The 14,885-nt window shown below is 46.9% G+C and overlaps 1 protein-coding gene across 2 annotated transcripts in view; it reads left to right on the forward strand.

Annotated features, from left to right (window-relative positions):
* Positions 1-14,091, forward strand: part of LOC130015904 (testis-specific Y-encoded protein 3-like) — a 148,673-nt gene extending 134,582 nt beyond the window's left edge. The window contains exons 2-7 of one of the 2 annotated variants that reach the window (XM_056106646.1): positions 4,003-4,281; positions 11,977-12,054; positions 12,194-12,305; positions 12,398-12,543; positions 12,639-12,723; positions 13,952-14,091. In XM_056106646.1, coding sequence (XP_055962621.1) covers positions 4,003-4,281; positions 11,977-12,054; positions 12,194-12,305; positions 12,398-12,543; positions 12,639-12,723; positions 13,952-13,986 — 735 coding nt within the window. In that variant the 3' untranslated portion in view covers positions 13,987-14,091. The remainder of the gene's footprint in view (positions 1-4,002; positions 4,282-11,976; positions 12,055-12,193; positions 12,306-12,397; positions 12,544-12,638; positions 12,724-13,951) is intronic. The other variant, XM_056106647.1, reaches the window with a different exon arrangement.
* The last annotated feature ends 794 nt before the right edge of the window (positions 14,092-14,885 follow it).

The following is a 14,885-nucleotide window of genomic DNA, read 5'->3' on the forward strand; positions in this document are numbered from 1 at the left end:
CTAATATTTTGTTGAGAATCTTCGCATCGATGTTCTTCAGAGATATTGGCCCATAATTTTCTTTGTTAGTAGTATCTTTATTTTATTTTATTTATTTTTTTTCTTTTTTTTATTTGTGAAAAACCATGAGGTACAGTTATAGGCTTACAAATTTTGTGCTTGGGTTTCAGTTATACAATGATCAAGTCCCCATACCTCCACCAGTGCCCGTCATCCATCCCCATGGGTCCCAGCATCCCCCCCACCCTCATCCCCCCCCGTCCCATCCTGCCTCTGTGGCAGGGTATTCCCCCTTGTTCTCCCTCTCTTGTTTTGGGTACTGTGTTTTGCAAGAGAGGCTTTGAGTGGCAATCATGTTTGGTCTATCGACTACTTTTAGCATGCTTCTCCCACCCTGGGAGGGCCCTCACAACACCCTGTATCTTTGTTTGCTTTTCGTTTTTGGGAGATATGTGCCTTACATAAACTGTTTGGGAGAGTTTCTGTTTTTTTCAGCTTTCTTTGGAAAGCTTGAGAAGAACTGGAAACAGGTCTTCTTTAAATATTTGGAAGAATTCGCTTGTGAATCCATCAAGGCTTTGGCTTTTATTTTGTGAAGACTTGATTATGGTTTCAATTTTCTTGATAAGAATGGGTCTATTCAAGTATTCCAAGTCTTCTTGCTCAGTCTTGGGAGATTGAGGGAATCCACGAATTCTTCCATTCTTCTAGGTTCTCTTGTTTCATGGCATACAGACTCTCAGAGTAGTCTCTGATGATCTTTTGAATATCATTGGTTTCTGTTGTGATGTCTCATTTTTCATTACTGATTCGGTTTCTTAGGGTTTTTTCACTCTTTCTTTTTGAGTCTTGCTAGTGGTTTGTCAATCTTGTTTATTTTGTCAAAGAACCATCCCTTGGTTTCATTGACCAAACAAATTGTTTTCTGGGTTTCCATATGGTTAATAACTTCTCTAAGTTTTATTATTTCTTTCTGTCATCCGGGTTGGGCTTTCTTTGGTTGGTCTTTTTCCTGAGTTGTGAAGTCAAGTATCTTCTTTCCTAGGAGTGCTTGCAAAGCTTTAACTTTCCTCTTAACACAGCTTTAGCTGTGTCCCATAGGTTCTGGTAACTCGTGTCTTTATTCCCATTTGTATCCAGGTGTCTTTTGATTTCTTCCTTGACGTTTTTCCTGACCTACTCATTGTTGAACTCTGAGTTGCTTAATTTCCGGTTGTTTGATTTTTTTTTCTCGGTGTCTTTGTGTGATTCACTTTTATCTTCAGTGCATCGTGGTCTGAAAAGATAATTGATACAATTTCTATCTTCCTGATTTTGTTGAGGCATGTTTTGTGATCTAGCACAAGGTCTAGGTCTATGGTCTACTTTAGAAAATGTTCCGTGCACTGCAGAAGAATGCGTATTCTTTCTTTTTTGGGGTGTAAAGCCCTGTCTAGGTCTATGAGCCCTCTCTCTTCTACTTCTTTCTTCAAAGCCAATGTTTCCTGGTTGAGTTTTGTTCTTGTTGATCTATCCAGAGGTGATCAGGCGATGTTGAAGTTTTCAACTACTATTCTGTTGCTAGCAATGTCCTCCTTAAAATCTGTAAGCAGTTCTCTTAAGTAATTAGCTGGTCCCCCATTAGGTGTGTATACATTTAAGTGTATGATTTCTTCCTGTTGCACGTATCCCTTGATAAATAGAGAATGGCCTTTGCTATCCCGACTAATCTTTTTCAACCTGAAATTTATGTTGTTGGATACTAGTTTGGCCAACCCAGCTTTTCTAAGAGCTTTTTGCTGCAGGATTGTTTTCCATCCTTTAACTTTGAGTCTGTGTTTGGTGACTGTTCAGATGAGTCTCTTGTAGACAGCAGAATATTGGTTTCAATTTCTGTATTCATTTGGCCACTCTGGTTCTCTTGATTGGTGCATTATTTCCTGAGCTGCTGTTTTTTTTTTCTTCTTTGACCTTGCTGCTTGCAGTATTGAGTCTCTGTCCACATCATCCATCATTCTTACTATAATATGCCTTGAAGTGTTTTTTTATTAGGGTCTCTTTTAGGTGTCACCCACTGGCTTCTCGGATCTGTATGTCTGCATTATTTATTTCTGGGAACTTTTCAGCAATGATTTCTTTGACTTTGGTTTTTTCATTGGGGTTGCCTCCCTGTCCTTCTATTACTCCAATGATTCTAATGTTGTTCCTCTTGGCTTCATCACCTAGGTCACTGATTCTCCTTAGGGCTGTTTCGACGACTTTCCCCATCTCTGTGATTTCCGTTGCTCATCTTCAAGCTCGCTGATCCTGTCTTCAGCTGTATTCATCCTACTGCTGAGGGAATCTACCGAGTTTTTCATTTCCTCTACCGAATCCTTTATTTGTGACACTCCTTTTTGTAGTTTTTTTTAAATTTCTGCTCTCATTTCTTCCTGTATTTTCTCGACTACCCGTTCTACTGTTTCTTTCATTTGTTCCATTAGTTTTCTGCATATCTCCTCCATTGATTCTTTGAGTAGTTCCTTGAACATCCTCTGCATTTCATCTCAGTATTCTTTATCAGAGCGTGCACATTTGTGGTTAATCCCGGTTGAGCATTCGGGACTCTTTCCTTCATCCTCTCCTTGTAGTGGAAATTTGCGCTGTTTCTTCATGTTGTTTTGGTTGTCTTGCCCTGGAATTTACTAGCACTTTTTCCTGTTATCGTGGGAAAGGATTCTGAATAAGGTCGGTTGATGGTGGTTTTTGACTGTATTCCACTATTTTTTTTTATTTCTTCCTTTAGTTTTTTGGATGTCTGCTCCATTGATTCTTGCTTTCCTTGAACATCCTCGGAATTCTTTATCAGAGAGATCATATTTGTGGGTAACCCATGTTGAGAATATGGGACTCTTTTCTTCGTCCTCTCCTTGTAGTGGATATTTGCACTCTTTTCTCATGCTGTTATGGTTGTATAGAGGTAAAGCCTTCAAGTTCATTAGTACTGTTTCCTCTGTTGCAGGAAAGTATCCTAGGTAAGGTTGGTTGATGTGGTCAGAAGATATGTGCATTTTAGTGTTTAGAACAGCATTATAAATAGCTGGTCATTTGGAAACCTAGTGGCTATCTACTCTCACTCTGTGCACTTCACTGACATTTCCATCTTTATAGGGATTATTAATTTATGGATGGTAAATGGTGGTTTTCTAGATATCTGCTGATTACCTTCTGGTCCATACAGAGAAATAAAGAGAAAGAAATAGATGCACATGCTTCATGACATAAATCAATTGAATGGAGCAAATATTAGAAATACAGCATTGCTGTCCTAGAAAAAAGTGATGACCATCGCAACATACAGCTTCGGCATGTATTATCTCCCAAGTCACACGTGTAGTTTTGGGAGAAATGCTGGAGAATACGATGACTAGATATTGGATGCAAGGATCTCCGTGACCAATCAGAGAGTTAGCAGTGGGAATGAAATAAGGTAAAATGATCCAGGTGCTTTCCTGGAGACTCTATTCCCTAGCAGGCAAAATGGATAGGGAGACAGATAATTGGTTCCTTTGAGTGCGGGCAGGAATGTGCATGGTGCTAAGCTCTTTTTAGCCTGATGGGTGATGATTGTCTGGGGGAAGTGCAAGACTCTTTTTGATCAAGTTTAAGGCTTACTACTTCAGGCCATGTCTTCCTCTCCCCACTCACCTGGGCAGCAGGAATTCGCTCTCATAGCTTTACAGATTTGGATCCTTGTCCTAGCCTTGTGGACTGCTGCTTTCACTGTCTTGTGATGCTATAGCTACTGCCATTCTCATAGCCAGAACCTCATGGTAAGTGAGGCTAGGTAAGTCTTGTTATGGGCATGCAGAAATTCCAGTTGCCTTAGGTCTGAGAAGTAGCCTGGAAATCACGCAGGACTTGAGGAATTTGGGATATGGTGGAGCCTTTCTTCTGTTTGAATGTTCTGCAAACATCCAAATACCAGGGAGCAAAAGGGATCTAGAACTTAGAGTAGCTAAAGACTATGTGGTCTTTGCACAGGCAGGAGCAGCTGAAGAGCCTGAGAGAAGGATGATAACAATTCAGCAACCTAAGGAACAGCCAGAAGCGGAGCAGAAAGAGAAACCTGCACTGGGATGCTTGATCCAGCAACCCTCACTGGAGGCACTGCAGTCTCTTCAGTTAGAACTGGAGCTTGTGAATAAGCAATCCAGCAGGACCTTCAACAGTCTCAAGCTTAAAATGAGCCAGAGACTCCTGCCCATCCTGGAACACAGAAGCACCATTATCCAGAGCATCCCGGGTTTCTGGACCAAAGTTGTATCCTTAATTTGCAGTTACAGGGACACCAGTATGGCAAGGATAGCATAAAGAAATGTGAGAGGTGCTTCTGGGAGGCCTAGAATGGTTATGGAAATCAAGTGTATTGTGCTGACACTCATGGTCCTCTGAACATGATATGCTGGGGGAGCCTTGACAATCGGCATAGAAATCGCAAGAAAATCCAGTTGGGGGAAGGAAAGTAGACGTCCCCTTCATAATTCCAAAGTAGAGTGTGTGGATGGATACGAGGTGTTCTTCATATGATCAGCTTCACTGGGGATTCTTGCTGCCATCACTTAATCACTTAATCACTTAACTTCCCGTTAGTCGTTGATTTGCTCGAGCGGGCGCCAGTAACGTCTCCATTTGTTCCTGTCGCGTGCTAGTGTATCCCAATGGCATCTCTTCGCTCCGGGAACATGGAGGGCCTCAAACCGATCGTTCATGATCTTGACAAAGAAGTCTGACCATCTGGTAGGTGGGCGGCCACGCGGTCTCTTGACATCCCGTGGAATCCAATCAGTAACAGCTCTAGTCCAACGGTCATCTTTAAATATCATTACGTGACCAGCCCATCTGATTTTCGACACCTTGGCATATGAGACAGCGTCCCTGATCCTTGATCGTCGACGGATGTCAGAACTCCGGATTCGTTCTCTCATTTGAGTGAAACGTGATATTCCAAGCATAGCTCTTTCTATTCTTCTTTGGGAGACCTGAATGGCGTTCTCATCTTGTTTGCGTAGGGCCCAGGTCTCTGAGGCATATGTTAATGCAGGAAGAACAGTGGAATCAAAGAGATGTGCCCGGAGCCGGAGGTTCTTCGTCCTCTTAGCTATTTCTTCGACGTTCTTGAAGGCGTTCCAAGCCGCTCTCTTCCTCCTGCGCAGCTCGGGTGCCAGGTCATTTGTCATGTTGACCTCTCAACCTAGGTACACATAGCTGTTGCATTCGGAGATGGTCGTTCCATTGAGAGCGAATGGGGCGTCAGGAACAAGGCTGTTTCTCATAAACATTGTCTTCGTAAGATTCAGCTGTAGTCCTACCTTTCCACACTCACGGTCAAAGTCGGCCAGCATTTGTGCCGCTTGGCTGATGTTTGGTGTTATTAAAACAATGTCATCAGCAAAGCGGAGGTGGTGTAGTTGCCGACCATCTATCTTCACTCCCATTCCTTACCATTCCAGTCGTCGCATGATGTTCTGGAGGGTGGCACTGAAGAGTTTCGGTGAAATGGTATCACCCTGCCGCACCCCTCTCTTGACATCAACGATCACTTCTTTGTAGAATGGTGAGATCCTGGTAGTGAATCCGCAATACAGCTCACGGAGGATCCTGATGTATTGGGCTTGAATGCCCTGATTGGCTAGGGCTTCAAGGACCGCTTCCGTCTCAACAGAATCAAAGGCCTTCTTTAAATCAATGAACGTTAAGCAGAGCGGCATCTTGAACTCCCGAGAAACCTCAATGAGCTTGGTTACCGTGTGGATATGGTCGATGGTGCTGAATCCTTTGCGGAACCCGGCTTGCTCGCATGGTTGTCCTTCATCTAGTGTTCTGCCAATACTATTCAGGATGACTCGAGTGAACAGCTTGTAGATGACAGACAATAGGCAGATCGGGCGATAGTTGCCAATGTCATGGATGTCTCCCTTCTTGAACAGTAGTATGGTCCTGCTGGTTTTCCATTGGGACGGAACCTTGCATGCAGACAGGTAGCGAGTGAAGAGCCGAGCCAGTGTATTGATGAGTACTGACGGCAGGTTCTTCAGGTATTCAGGTCTGACCTTGTCTGGGCCGGGTGCTGTTTGCTTCTTTCCCAACGAAATGGCGTGTCGGATTTTGGAAGGGAGAACGTTAGGAACAATATACCCATCCTGTGGAATTTGGTATGTCGGCAAGTGGACATGGCTATCGAAGAGATTTGAGTAGAAGTCATGGATAATCTTCTCCATTGCCGTTCTGGAGGATGTGATGGATCCATCAGGACGTCGGAGGGCAGTCATCTTGGTCTTGTAGTTGGCGAAGGACAGGCGGGCGTTACGAATACTTTTCCCGGCTTCTGCCGCATCTACCAGTACTTCTGCTCTTCTCTCTTTGAGGTCTTCCTTGATCGCATCTCTGCACTGCTTTGCGAGCTCGGACGTTAGCTTGCGGTTGCCTGAGGCATGCGCCAAACCACGCTGGCGAATTAGCTCAAGAGTTTTCGAAGATAGGCGACTTTTTGTGGCTACCTCTCTCTTGGCGTTCCTCGCACATTCATGGAGGTGCTGAACCAGTCGATCGTATTCCTCGTCAATGTTGTCAACAATGGCATCTTCCCATGTTGCCGCAATAGTACCAAAGAGTTCCCAGTTGGTGGTCATTCTGGGAGTTCTCTTTTTGGACTTTGCAGCCCTTTCTCCCCGCTCTGTGAAGTAGAATTTTGCACGAAGGAGACGGTGGTCAGATCCCGTTCGAAATTTTGGGACAACAGCGACATCAGTCAGGCAAAACCGTCGATTGAATATGATGTGGTCTATTTCGTTGTGGAATCGTCCACCGGGAGACTCCCATGTCCATCGTTTAGATTCTGCCTTCTGGAACTGTGAGTTACCATGAATGGTCTTGGTCGACATGATGAACTCAGACAGTCTCTCACCCTGTTTGTTCCATTCTAGGCCATGGGTCCCGATGTGAAGTTCTTCAGCTGATCTTCTCGGTCCTATCTTGGCATTAAAATCACCCACAATGATCTTGTAGAAGGTGTGGTCTACTTTAAAGAACTTCTCTAGCTCCATGTAGAACTTCTCGATTTCTCTTTCATCATAATGAGATGTTGGTGCGTAGACAACGAAGATAGAAACTGCAGGCAGTGAGCCACATCTATTCAAATGTAAACGTCCGATTCGGGTTGTTAGGCATTCGAATGAATCAATGCTCTTGGCCAAGTTTGTGTTGACAAGGACACCGACGCCTCCAACACCTCTTTTTTCGCATGTTCCGAGGAACAATTCTTCTCCGGTGTCGAAAACGGCATGGTGAGATTCGTGCCTTCTTGTCTCGGTCAGACCAATGATGTCGTACTTGATCATTCGCGCTTGTACCATCAGGTCCTCGATGGATGCATCTGATGCTAGCGTACGTGCATTGAAAGTACAGACGATCATTTTTGAATTCCTTCGTTGTGGCAGCCTAGGTCGGCCTTGAGATTTTGTCGGCCTCTCCTTTCTCATCCTTCTCAGTGCTGCCTTGTCGTTGAAGCCTTCAGGGTCAGGTGAATGAGACCAGTTGTAGTTACTGGTTTTGGCATATCGAATACACAGCGGATAGCTTGCCAGGCTCTTCCGTGCGGGAGAAATACTCTTGGTAGATTGCCAGTCTTTCCGAGAGGTATAGAGGCTCTTGGGGTGACCTCTAATCACCCTTGTAGGTGTTGCCATATTTGAACCCTATCAAATATGGTACGACAATTCCAGAAGATGGGTATTTAGTGTCTTATGATGTGTCGCGCGGCCAGAAGCGGCCGCACGGATCCAGAAAGCGTCCTGGAGTGTGGCGACGGCTGGGTAGTGGAAGTAGTGTCGAGAGTGGAAATCTGCCAGTGGGGTATTTATCTGGGTAGGGTGGGTCTCCTGTGCACAATTCGATCCCTGGGTGGTTGATGGAAGCAGACAGGGCAGGGAAGGGTGGGGCTCCTGATTAGAATCCCTTTGTCACCTGTGGTGGTGGGAGCAAGCAAGAAGCTCTGTCCCTGGGTCCGCCGAGCCTGGAGTCCAAGGTCTCAGAGAGTTCCACTTATCTTGTTCTGTGGGTATTCAGTTGTGCATGGGTCTCGGCCGGAGCTGCCGCGCGGGTCCGGAAAGCGTCCTGGAGTGTGGCGACGGCTGGGTATTGGAAGTAGTGTCGAGAGTGGAAATCTGCCAGTGGGGTATTTATCTGGGTTGGGTGAGTCTCCTGTGCACAATTCGATCCCTGGGTGGTTGATGGAAGCAGACAGGGCAGGGTAGAGTGGGGCTCCTGATTAGAATCCCTTTGTCACCTGTGGCGGTGGGAGCAAGCAAGAAGCTCTGTCCCTGGGTCCGCCGAGCCTGGAGTCCAAGGTCTCAGAGAGTTCCACTTATCTTGTTCTGTGGGTCTTCAGTTGTACGTGGGTCTCGGCCAGAGCTGCCGCGCGGATCCGGAAAGCGTCCTGGAGTGTGGCGACGGCTGGGTAGTGGAAGTAGTGTCGAGAGTGGAAATCTGCCAGTGGGGTATTTATCTGGGTAGGGTGGGTCTCCTGTGCACAATTCGATCCCTGGGTGGTTAATGGAAGCAGACAGGGCAGGGTAGGGTGGGGCTCCTGATTAGAATCCCTTTGACACCTGTGGTGGTGGGAGCAAGCAAGAAGCTCTGTCCCTGGGTCCGCCGAGCCTGGAGTCTAAGGTCTCAGAGAGTTCCACTTATCTTGTTCTGTGGGTCTTCAGTTGTGCGTGGGTCTCGGCCGGAGCTGCCGCGCGGGTCCGGAAAGCGTCCTGGAGTGTGGCGACGGCTGGGTCGTGGAAGTAGTGTCGAGAGTGGAAATCTGCCAGTGGGGTATTTATCTGGGTAGGGTGAGTCTCCTGTGCACAATTCGATCCCTGGGTGGTTGATGGAAGCAGACAGGGCAGGGTAGGGTGGGGCTCCTGATTAGAATCCCTTTGTCACCTTTGGTGTTGGGAGCAAGCAAGAAGCTCTGTCCCTGGATCCGCCGAGCCTGGAGTCCAAGGTCTCAGAGAGTTCCACTTATCTTTTTCTGTGGGTCTTCAGTTGTGCGTGGGTCTCGGCCTGAGCTGCCGCGCGGGTCCGGAAAGCGTCCTGGAGTGTGGCGACGGCTGGGTAGTGGAAGTAGTGTCGAGAGTGGAAATCTTCCAGTGGGGTATTTATCTGGGTAGGGTGGGTCTCCTGTGCACAATTCGATCCCTGGGTGGTTGATGGAAGCAGACAGGGCAGGGTAGGGTGGGGCTCCTGATTAGAATCCGTTTGTCACCTGTGTTGGTGGGAGCAAGCAAGAAGCTCTGTCCCTGGGTCCGCCGAGCCTGGAGTCCAAGGTCTCAGAGAGTTCCACTTATCTTGTTCTGTGGGTCTTCAGTTGTGCGTGGGTCTCGGCCGGAGCTGCCGCGCGGGTCCGGAAAGCGTCCTGGAGTGTGGCGACGGCTGGGTAGTGGAAGTAGTGTCGAGAGTGGAAATCTGCCAGTGGGGTATTTATCTGGGTAGGTTGGGTCTCCTGTGCACAATTCTATCCCTGGGTGGTTGATGGAAGCAGACAGGGCAGGGTAGGTTGGGGCTCCTGATTAGAATCCCTTTGTCACCTGTGGTGGTGGGAGCAAGCAAGAAGCTCTGTCCCTGGGTCCGCCGAGCCTGGAGTCCAAGGACTCAGAGAGTTCCACTTATCTTGTTCTGTGGGTCTTCAGTTGTGCGTGGGTCTCGGCCGGAGCAGCCGCGCGGGTCCGGAAAGCATCCTGGAGTGTGGCGACGGCTGGGTAGTGGAAGTAGTGTCGAGAGTGGAAATCTGCCAGTGGGGTATTTATCTGGGTAGGGTGAGTCTCCTGTGCACAATTCGATCCCTGGGTGGTTGATGGAAGCAGACAGGGCAGGGTAGGGTGGGGCTCCTGATTAGAATCCCTTTGTCACCTGTGGTGGTGGGAGCAAGCAAGAAGCTCTGTCCCTGGGTCTGCCGAGCCTGGAGTCCAAGGTCTCAGAGAGTTCCACTTATCTTGTTCTGTGGGTCTTCAGTTGTGCATGGGTCTCGGCCGGAGCTGCCGCGCGGGTCCGGAAAGCGTCCTGGAGTGTGGTGATGTCTCTGTAGTGGAAGTAGTGTCGAGAGTGGAAATCTGCCAGTGGGGTATTTATCTGGGTAGGGTGGGTCTCCTGTGCACAATTCGATCCCTGGGTGGTTGATGGAAGTAGACAGGGCAGGGTAGGGTGGGGCTCCTGATTAGAATCCCTTTGTCACCTGTGGTGGTGGGAGCAAGCAAGAAGCTCTGTCCCTGGGTCCGCCGAGCCTGGAGTCCAAGGACTCAGAGAGTTCCACTTATCTTGTTCTGTGGGTCTTCAGTTGTGCGTGGGTCTCGGCCGGAGCAGTCGCGCGGGTCCGGAAAGCATCCTGGAGTGTGGCGACGGCTGGGTAGTGGAAGTAGTGTCGAGAGTGGAAATCTGCCAGTGGAGCATTTATCTGGGTAGGGTGGGTCTCCTGTGCACAATTCGATCCCTGGGTGGTTGATGGAAGCAGACAGGGCAGGGTAGGTGGGGCTCCTGATTAGAATCCCTTTGTCACCTGTGGTGGTGGGAGCAAGCAAGAAGCTCTGTCCCTGAGTCCGCCGAACCTGGAGTCCAAGGTCTCAGAGAGTTCCACTTATCTTGTTCTGTGGGTCTTCAGTTGTGCGTGGGTCTCGGCCGGAGCTGCTGCGCGGGTCCGGAAAGCGTCCTGGAGTGTGGCGACGGCTGGGTAGTGGAAGTAGTGTCGAGAGTGGAAATCTGCCAGTGGGGTATTTATCTGGGTAGGGTGGGTCTCCTGTGCACAATTCGATCCCTGGGTGGTTGATGGAAGCAGACAGAGCAGGGTAGGGTGGGGCTCCTGATAAGAATCCCTTTGTCACCTGTGGTGGTGGGAGCAAGCAAGAAGCTCTGTCCCTGGGTCCGCCGAGCCTGGAGTCCAAGGTCTCAGAGAGTTCCACTTATCTTGTTCTGTGTGTCTTCAGTTGTGCGTGGGTCTCGGAGCTGCCGCGCGGGTCCGGAAAGCATCCTGGAGTGTGGCGACGGCTGGGTAGTGGAAGTAGTGTCGAGAGTGGAAATCTGCCAGTGGGGTATTTATCTTGGTAGGGTGAGTCTCCTGTGCACAATTCGATCCCTGGGTGGTTGATGGAAGCAGACAGGGCAGGGTAGGGTGGGGCTCCTGATTAGAATCCCTTTGTCACCTGTGGTGGTGGGAGCAAGCAAGAAGCTCTGTCCCTGGGTCTGCCGAGCCTGGAGTCCAAGGTCTCAGAGAGTTCCACTTATCTTGTTCTGTGGGTCTTCAGTTGTGCATGGGTCTCGGCCGGAGCTGCCGCGCGGGTCCGGAAAGCGTCCTGGAGTGTGGTGATGTCTCTGTAGTGGAAGTAGTGTCGAGAGTGGAAATCTGCCAGTGGGGTATTTATCTGGGTAGGGTGGGTCTCCTGTGCACAATTCGATCCCTGGGTGGTTGATGGAAGTAGACAGGGCAGGGTAGGGTGGGGCTCCTGATTAGAATCCCTTTGTCACCTGTGGTGGTGGGAGCAAGCAAGAAGCTCTGTCCCTGGGTCCGCCGAGCCTGCAGTCCAAGGTCTCCGTATTGGGTCCTTAATGCCCATCTAGCCCTGTCATAGAAGTAATGCTCGGTGTCCCTTCCCCAAATACAAAATTTAAAAAGCTATTCTGTCCTTCCATTATCATGCAGTGACTAGCAGAACATCTGCATATTTATATGGTGTGCACAAAGGATGAACAGTGATTATTATAAGAGTAGAAGTGTACCCTGCCTGGAAACCTCCCCCGAAGAGTTGAAGAGTATGCTCAGACATGCTCTAACAAGGCTGAGGCATTCAATCAATTTGGAGATTCAAACCAAATGCTGGGAGAATGTAAGATTTAATCTTATTGAGGTTTTGATGAATTTCTACCTAACCTGTTGCCTGGTTCTTTTATGTACAGCACTGGAAAGCTCCTTAACTTAGTCAGTTTGTGAACCACCGTGATATGACTGTCATGATCAGTTATCAAGATCAAGACTTACTAGGCTACATGTTTAATTTACAGGTCAGACCAGAGAAATGGCAACGGAGAGTGGAGATTGTGGGTGGGGAGTGCGACAGTAAGGAAGAGGGACAATTCAGAGTTGAATACATTGAGGGCAAGATTTTCTACAAGATTTCACAATTCCTTTTTGTTCCACCAGGTGGATGAACAGAGGTATCCCAATGGCTGCTGCAAGATCTCATTGTTCTTTAGGATGAACATCTATTTCCGGAATGATGTAATTGTCAAGGAGTATGTCAGTGGCATTAGTGGTAAGAAGGACTTCATGGTGTTGTAGGTGGAATGTGTTCTATGCCAAGGGAATAAAATGATTTGCCCCTGATCTACATTATTCTTCATGTAGGACTGAGGCCATCTCATTCCACTCCAATTCAGTGGTGCCATGGTTATGAACACAGGGCTTATAGACACAGGCACCACAACTGCAGCCTTAACTTCTTCAGCTGGTTCTACGACCACAGCATTGTAGGATCTACCCGAATAGCAGAGGTGGTATTTCTTTCACCCTTTATTCTTTTTTTCTTTTCCCCCTAACCCACCATGGTTGGGTTCTGAATCCTGACCTGCCTGTGTTGCTTTACCAGATCATCAGTAAGGACCTGTGGCCCAAGCCTCTGCAGTACTACCTAAAGAAGAGGATACCAGTACAAGCAAGTGTGAGAAGGGCAGGTGAGCATCTCTTGGGATGTGTGTTGAAATACGTGAGCTGGAAACTAAGGCACCATCCTATACTATGAAAGTAAGTTTCAGAGCATCTAAGTTGTTCACATCTGGTCTTTTAGTTTGGGAAAATTAGTCAGAAACACTGAAAACTGGAGATCTGGAGTCCTGTAGTGTAAATTGACTAAAGGAGAGTTTATAGTGCAGACTCTGACTCACCAGAGATGGGTGGCATCATGAACATTCATTCAGTCACTCACTGAAAGATGAATTGTAACTCCCCCATCCCCTTTCCTGAGCTACCTTTACCTGGATATCATTTATACCCTCAGTCTTTCTGCCACTCCCTTAAATTTCAAATCATGTATTAGTGCTAACCTCCTGAATGAAATGTTTGGCAAGCAATCTAGAGATTGCTTAAATCACCCTTGCTCCAGAGTTTAGGGTGAAGGAAAGAGAGACGTAGAAGGTATAAACTCAAGGATAGAAGGGAAGCAATGAGGAACAGGGACCAAGGGTATCCAAGTACATTGGTGTGGTGTAAAGGAGTGCTGTGGCTAAAAATCCATACCACAGAGATTACAACATTAAAAACTGGAGATCCAAACTTCAGCCACCAAGCTTAAAATTGTGCCTGTTAAGGTGGTAGGCTGGAGTCCTATAGTATAAATTTGACCAAAAATGAGTCTTTAAATGGCAGGCGGAGGGTAGAGGGGAACCCTGGCGGCAGGAAGATGACACTGGTGATGAGTTTGGTGCTGGAACATAGTATACTTAAGCCCTATCAGTGAATAACTCTATAAACCATGGCACTTAATAATATTTTAAAATAATCAAATAAATAAATGAAGCAAGCCACCTTCCAGCTTTTTCAGGAGGGTCCGAATCTCTAGGAAGAGGCTGACCCACTTGACCCCATGTCTTACATTTTGGCCTTCAAAGTAATTCTTTGAAATTTCTCTGGTTTGCTCCTTCATTCCCATAAACATTATTAGAAAACTGGTCATAAAACAAAGATAATAGAGGCCTCTTTCAGGCCTTTTACAGAAGTGGAGAAAATCTGAACGATTACCAATGGGAAAAGGGCCAGGGTGCCTGGACATGGTCCTGGAAAACAAAGTACTAACCATACAGAGAAGTGTGAGTGAATGAATAAGCCTGTATATTCTGTGTGCGTGTGTGTGTGTATGCAGAATCTTTGAAGATATTAGGATATTAATCACCCTTTTTCCTAAAGCAGTGGAAAATGTAAGAGGCTACGTGAGAAGATGAATCATCTACAGTGAGCGTGGATCTCGTGTCTGCAGCATAAGAGGAGAACTGAGATCTCATATAGAAATTTGGATATATCTGCAAACAAATAAACCTAATGCTCCAAGTAGGCCTCTTTTGTTGAGTTCATTGCATCTGGGTTGGCATGAGTTCCATCTAATACATTGTATGTTCCCTTATATTTGGTACTCAGAAATTTTCAGTCCATGGGAATGCTGAGTCTCTCCGGTATACCAGGAACCAGTCATACTGAAGCCAGCATGAGAGAGGCAAACACGGTTTTCCTGGGTACATCACACTGGGATTAGGAAGATGAAATAAGAGGAAGGCCAGTGGGAATTTTGGAGATTCCCTGGGACATAGGGTACATTCAAGAATATGTTCTGATAAGTAGTGTTCTAAAATGTGAATCTTCACAAACGTGATCCACCCATGTTTTTTCCATTGGAGGTGATCATCATGGCATCAACTGTTTTACTTCTGACCATCATGTTCCTTTACGTATTGGTCTATACACACATACACAGACACACACACACACATTTCCTCAGATAATCAGCCTTTCAGAAATAGGATATAAACAACTTCCATGAAATACTTTGCCATTTGCAAGGAGAGAGAGCATTATGGAGCATGGGGAAAAACGTAGTAAAGATAAGCCTGAAGCTGGGCAACTAAGACCAAGGGAAAAGAAACTTTTTTGAGGAGCAAACAAAGAAAATCACAATAAATCAAAATGACTCATTGCTTGATTTCCCTCAAGAGGCATTGCTGTTTTGCCAAGTGTGGAATTATTTATTTGTTTTCTTTGGTAGAGTAATAGTTTTCTTTGTTGAGTAATGTTCCCCTCTTGACCATAGAGGCCATGTGGTCTAGGGAGTACATTTTTTATTGTACAC

Source organism: Sorex fumeus, unplaced genomic scaffold, assembly GCF_029834395.1.
Source record: "Sorex fumeus unplaced genomic scaffold, SorFum_2.1 ptg000140l, whole genome shotgun sequence".
Taxonomy (NCBI): Eukaryota; Metazoa; Chordata; class Mammalia; order Eulipotyphla; family Soricidae; genus Sorex; species Sorex fumeus.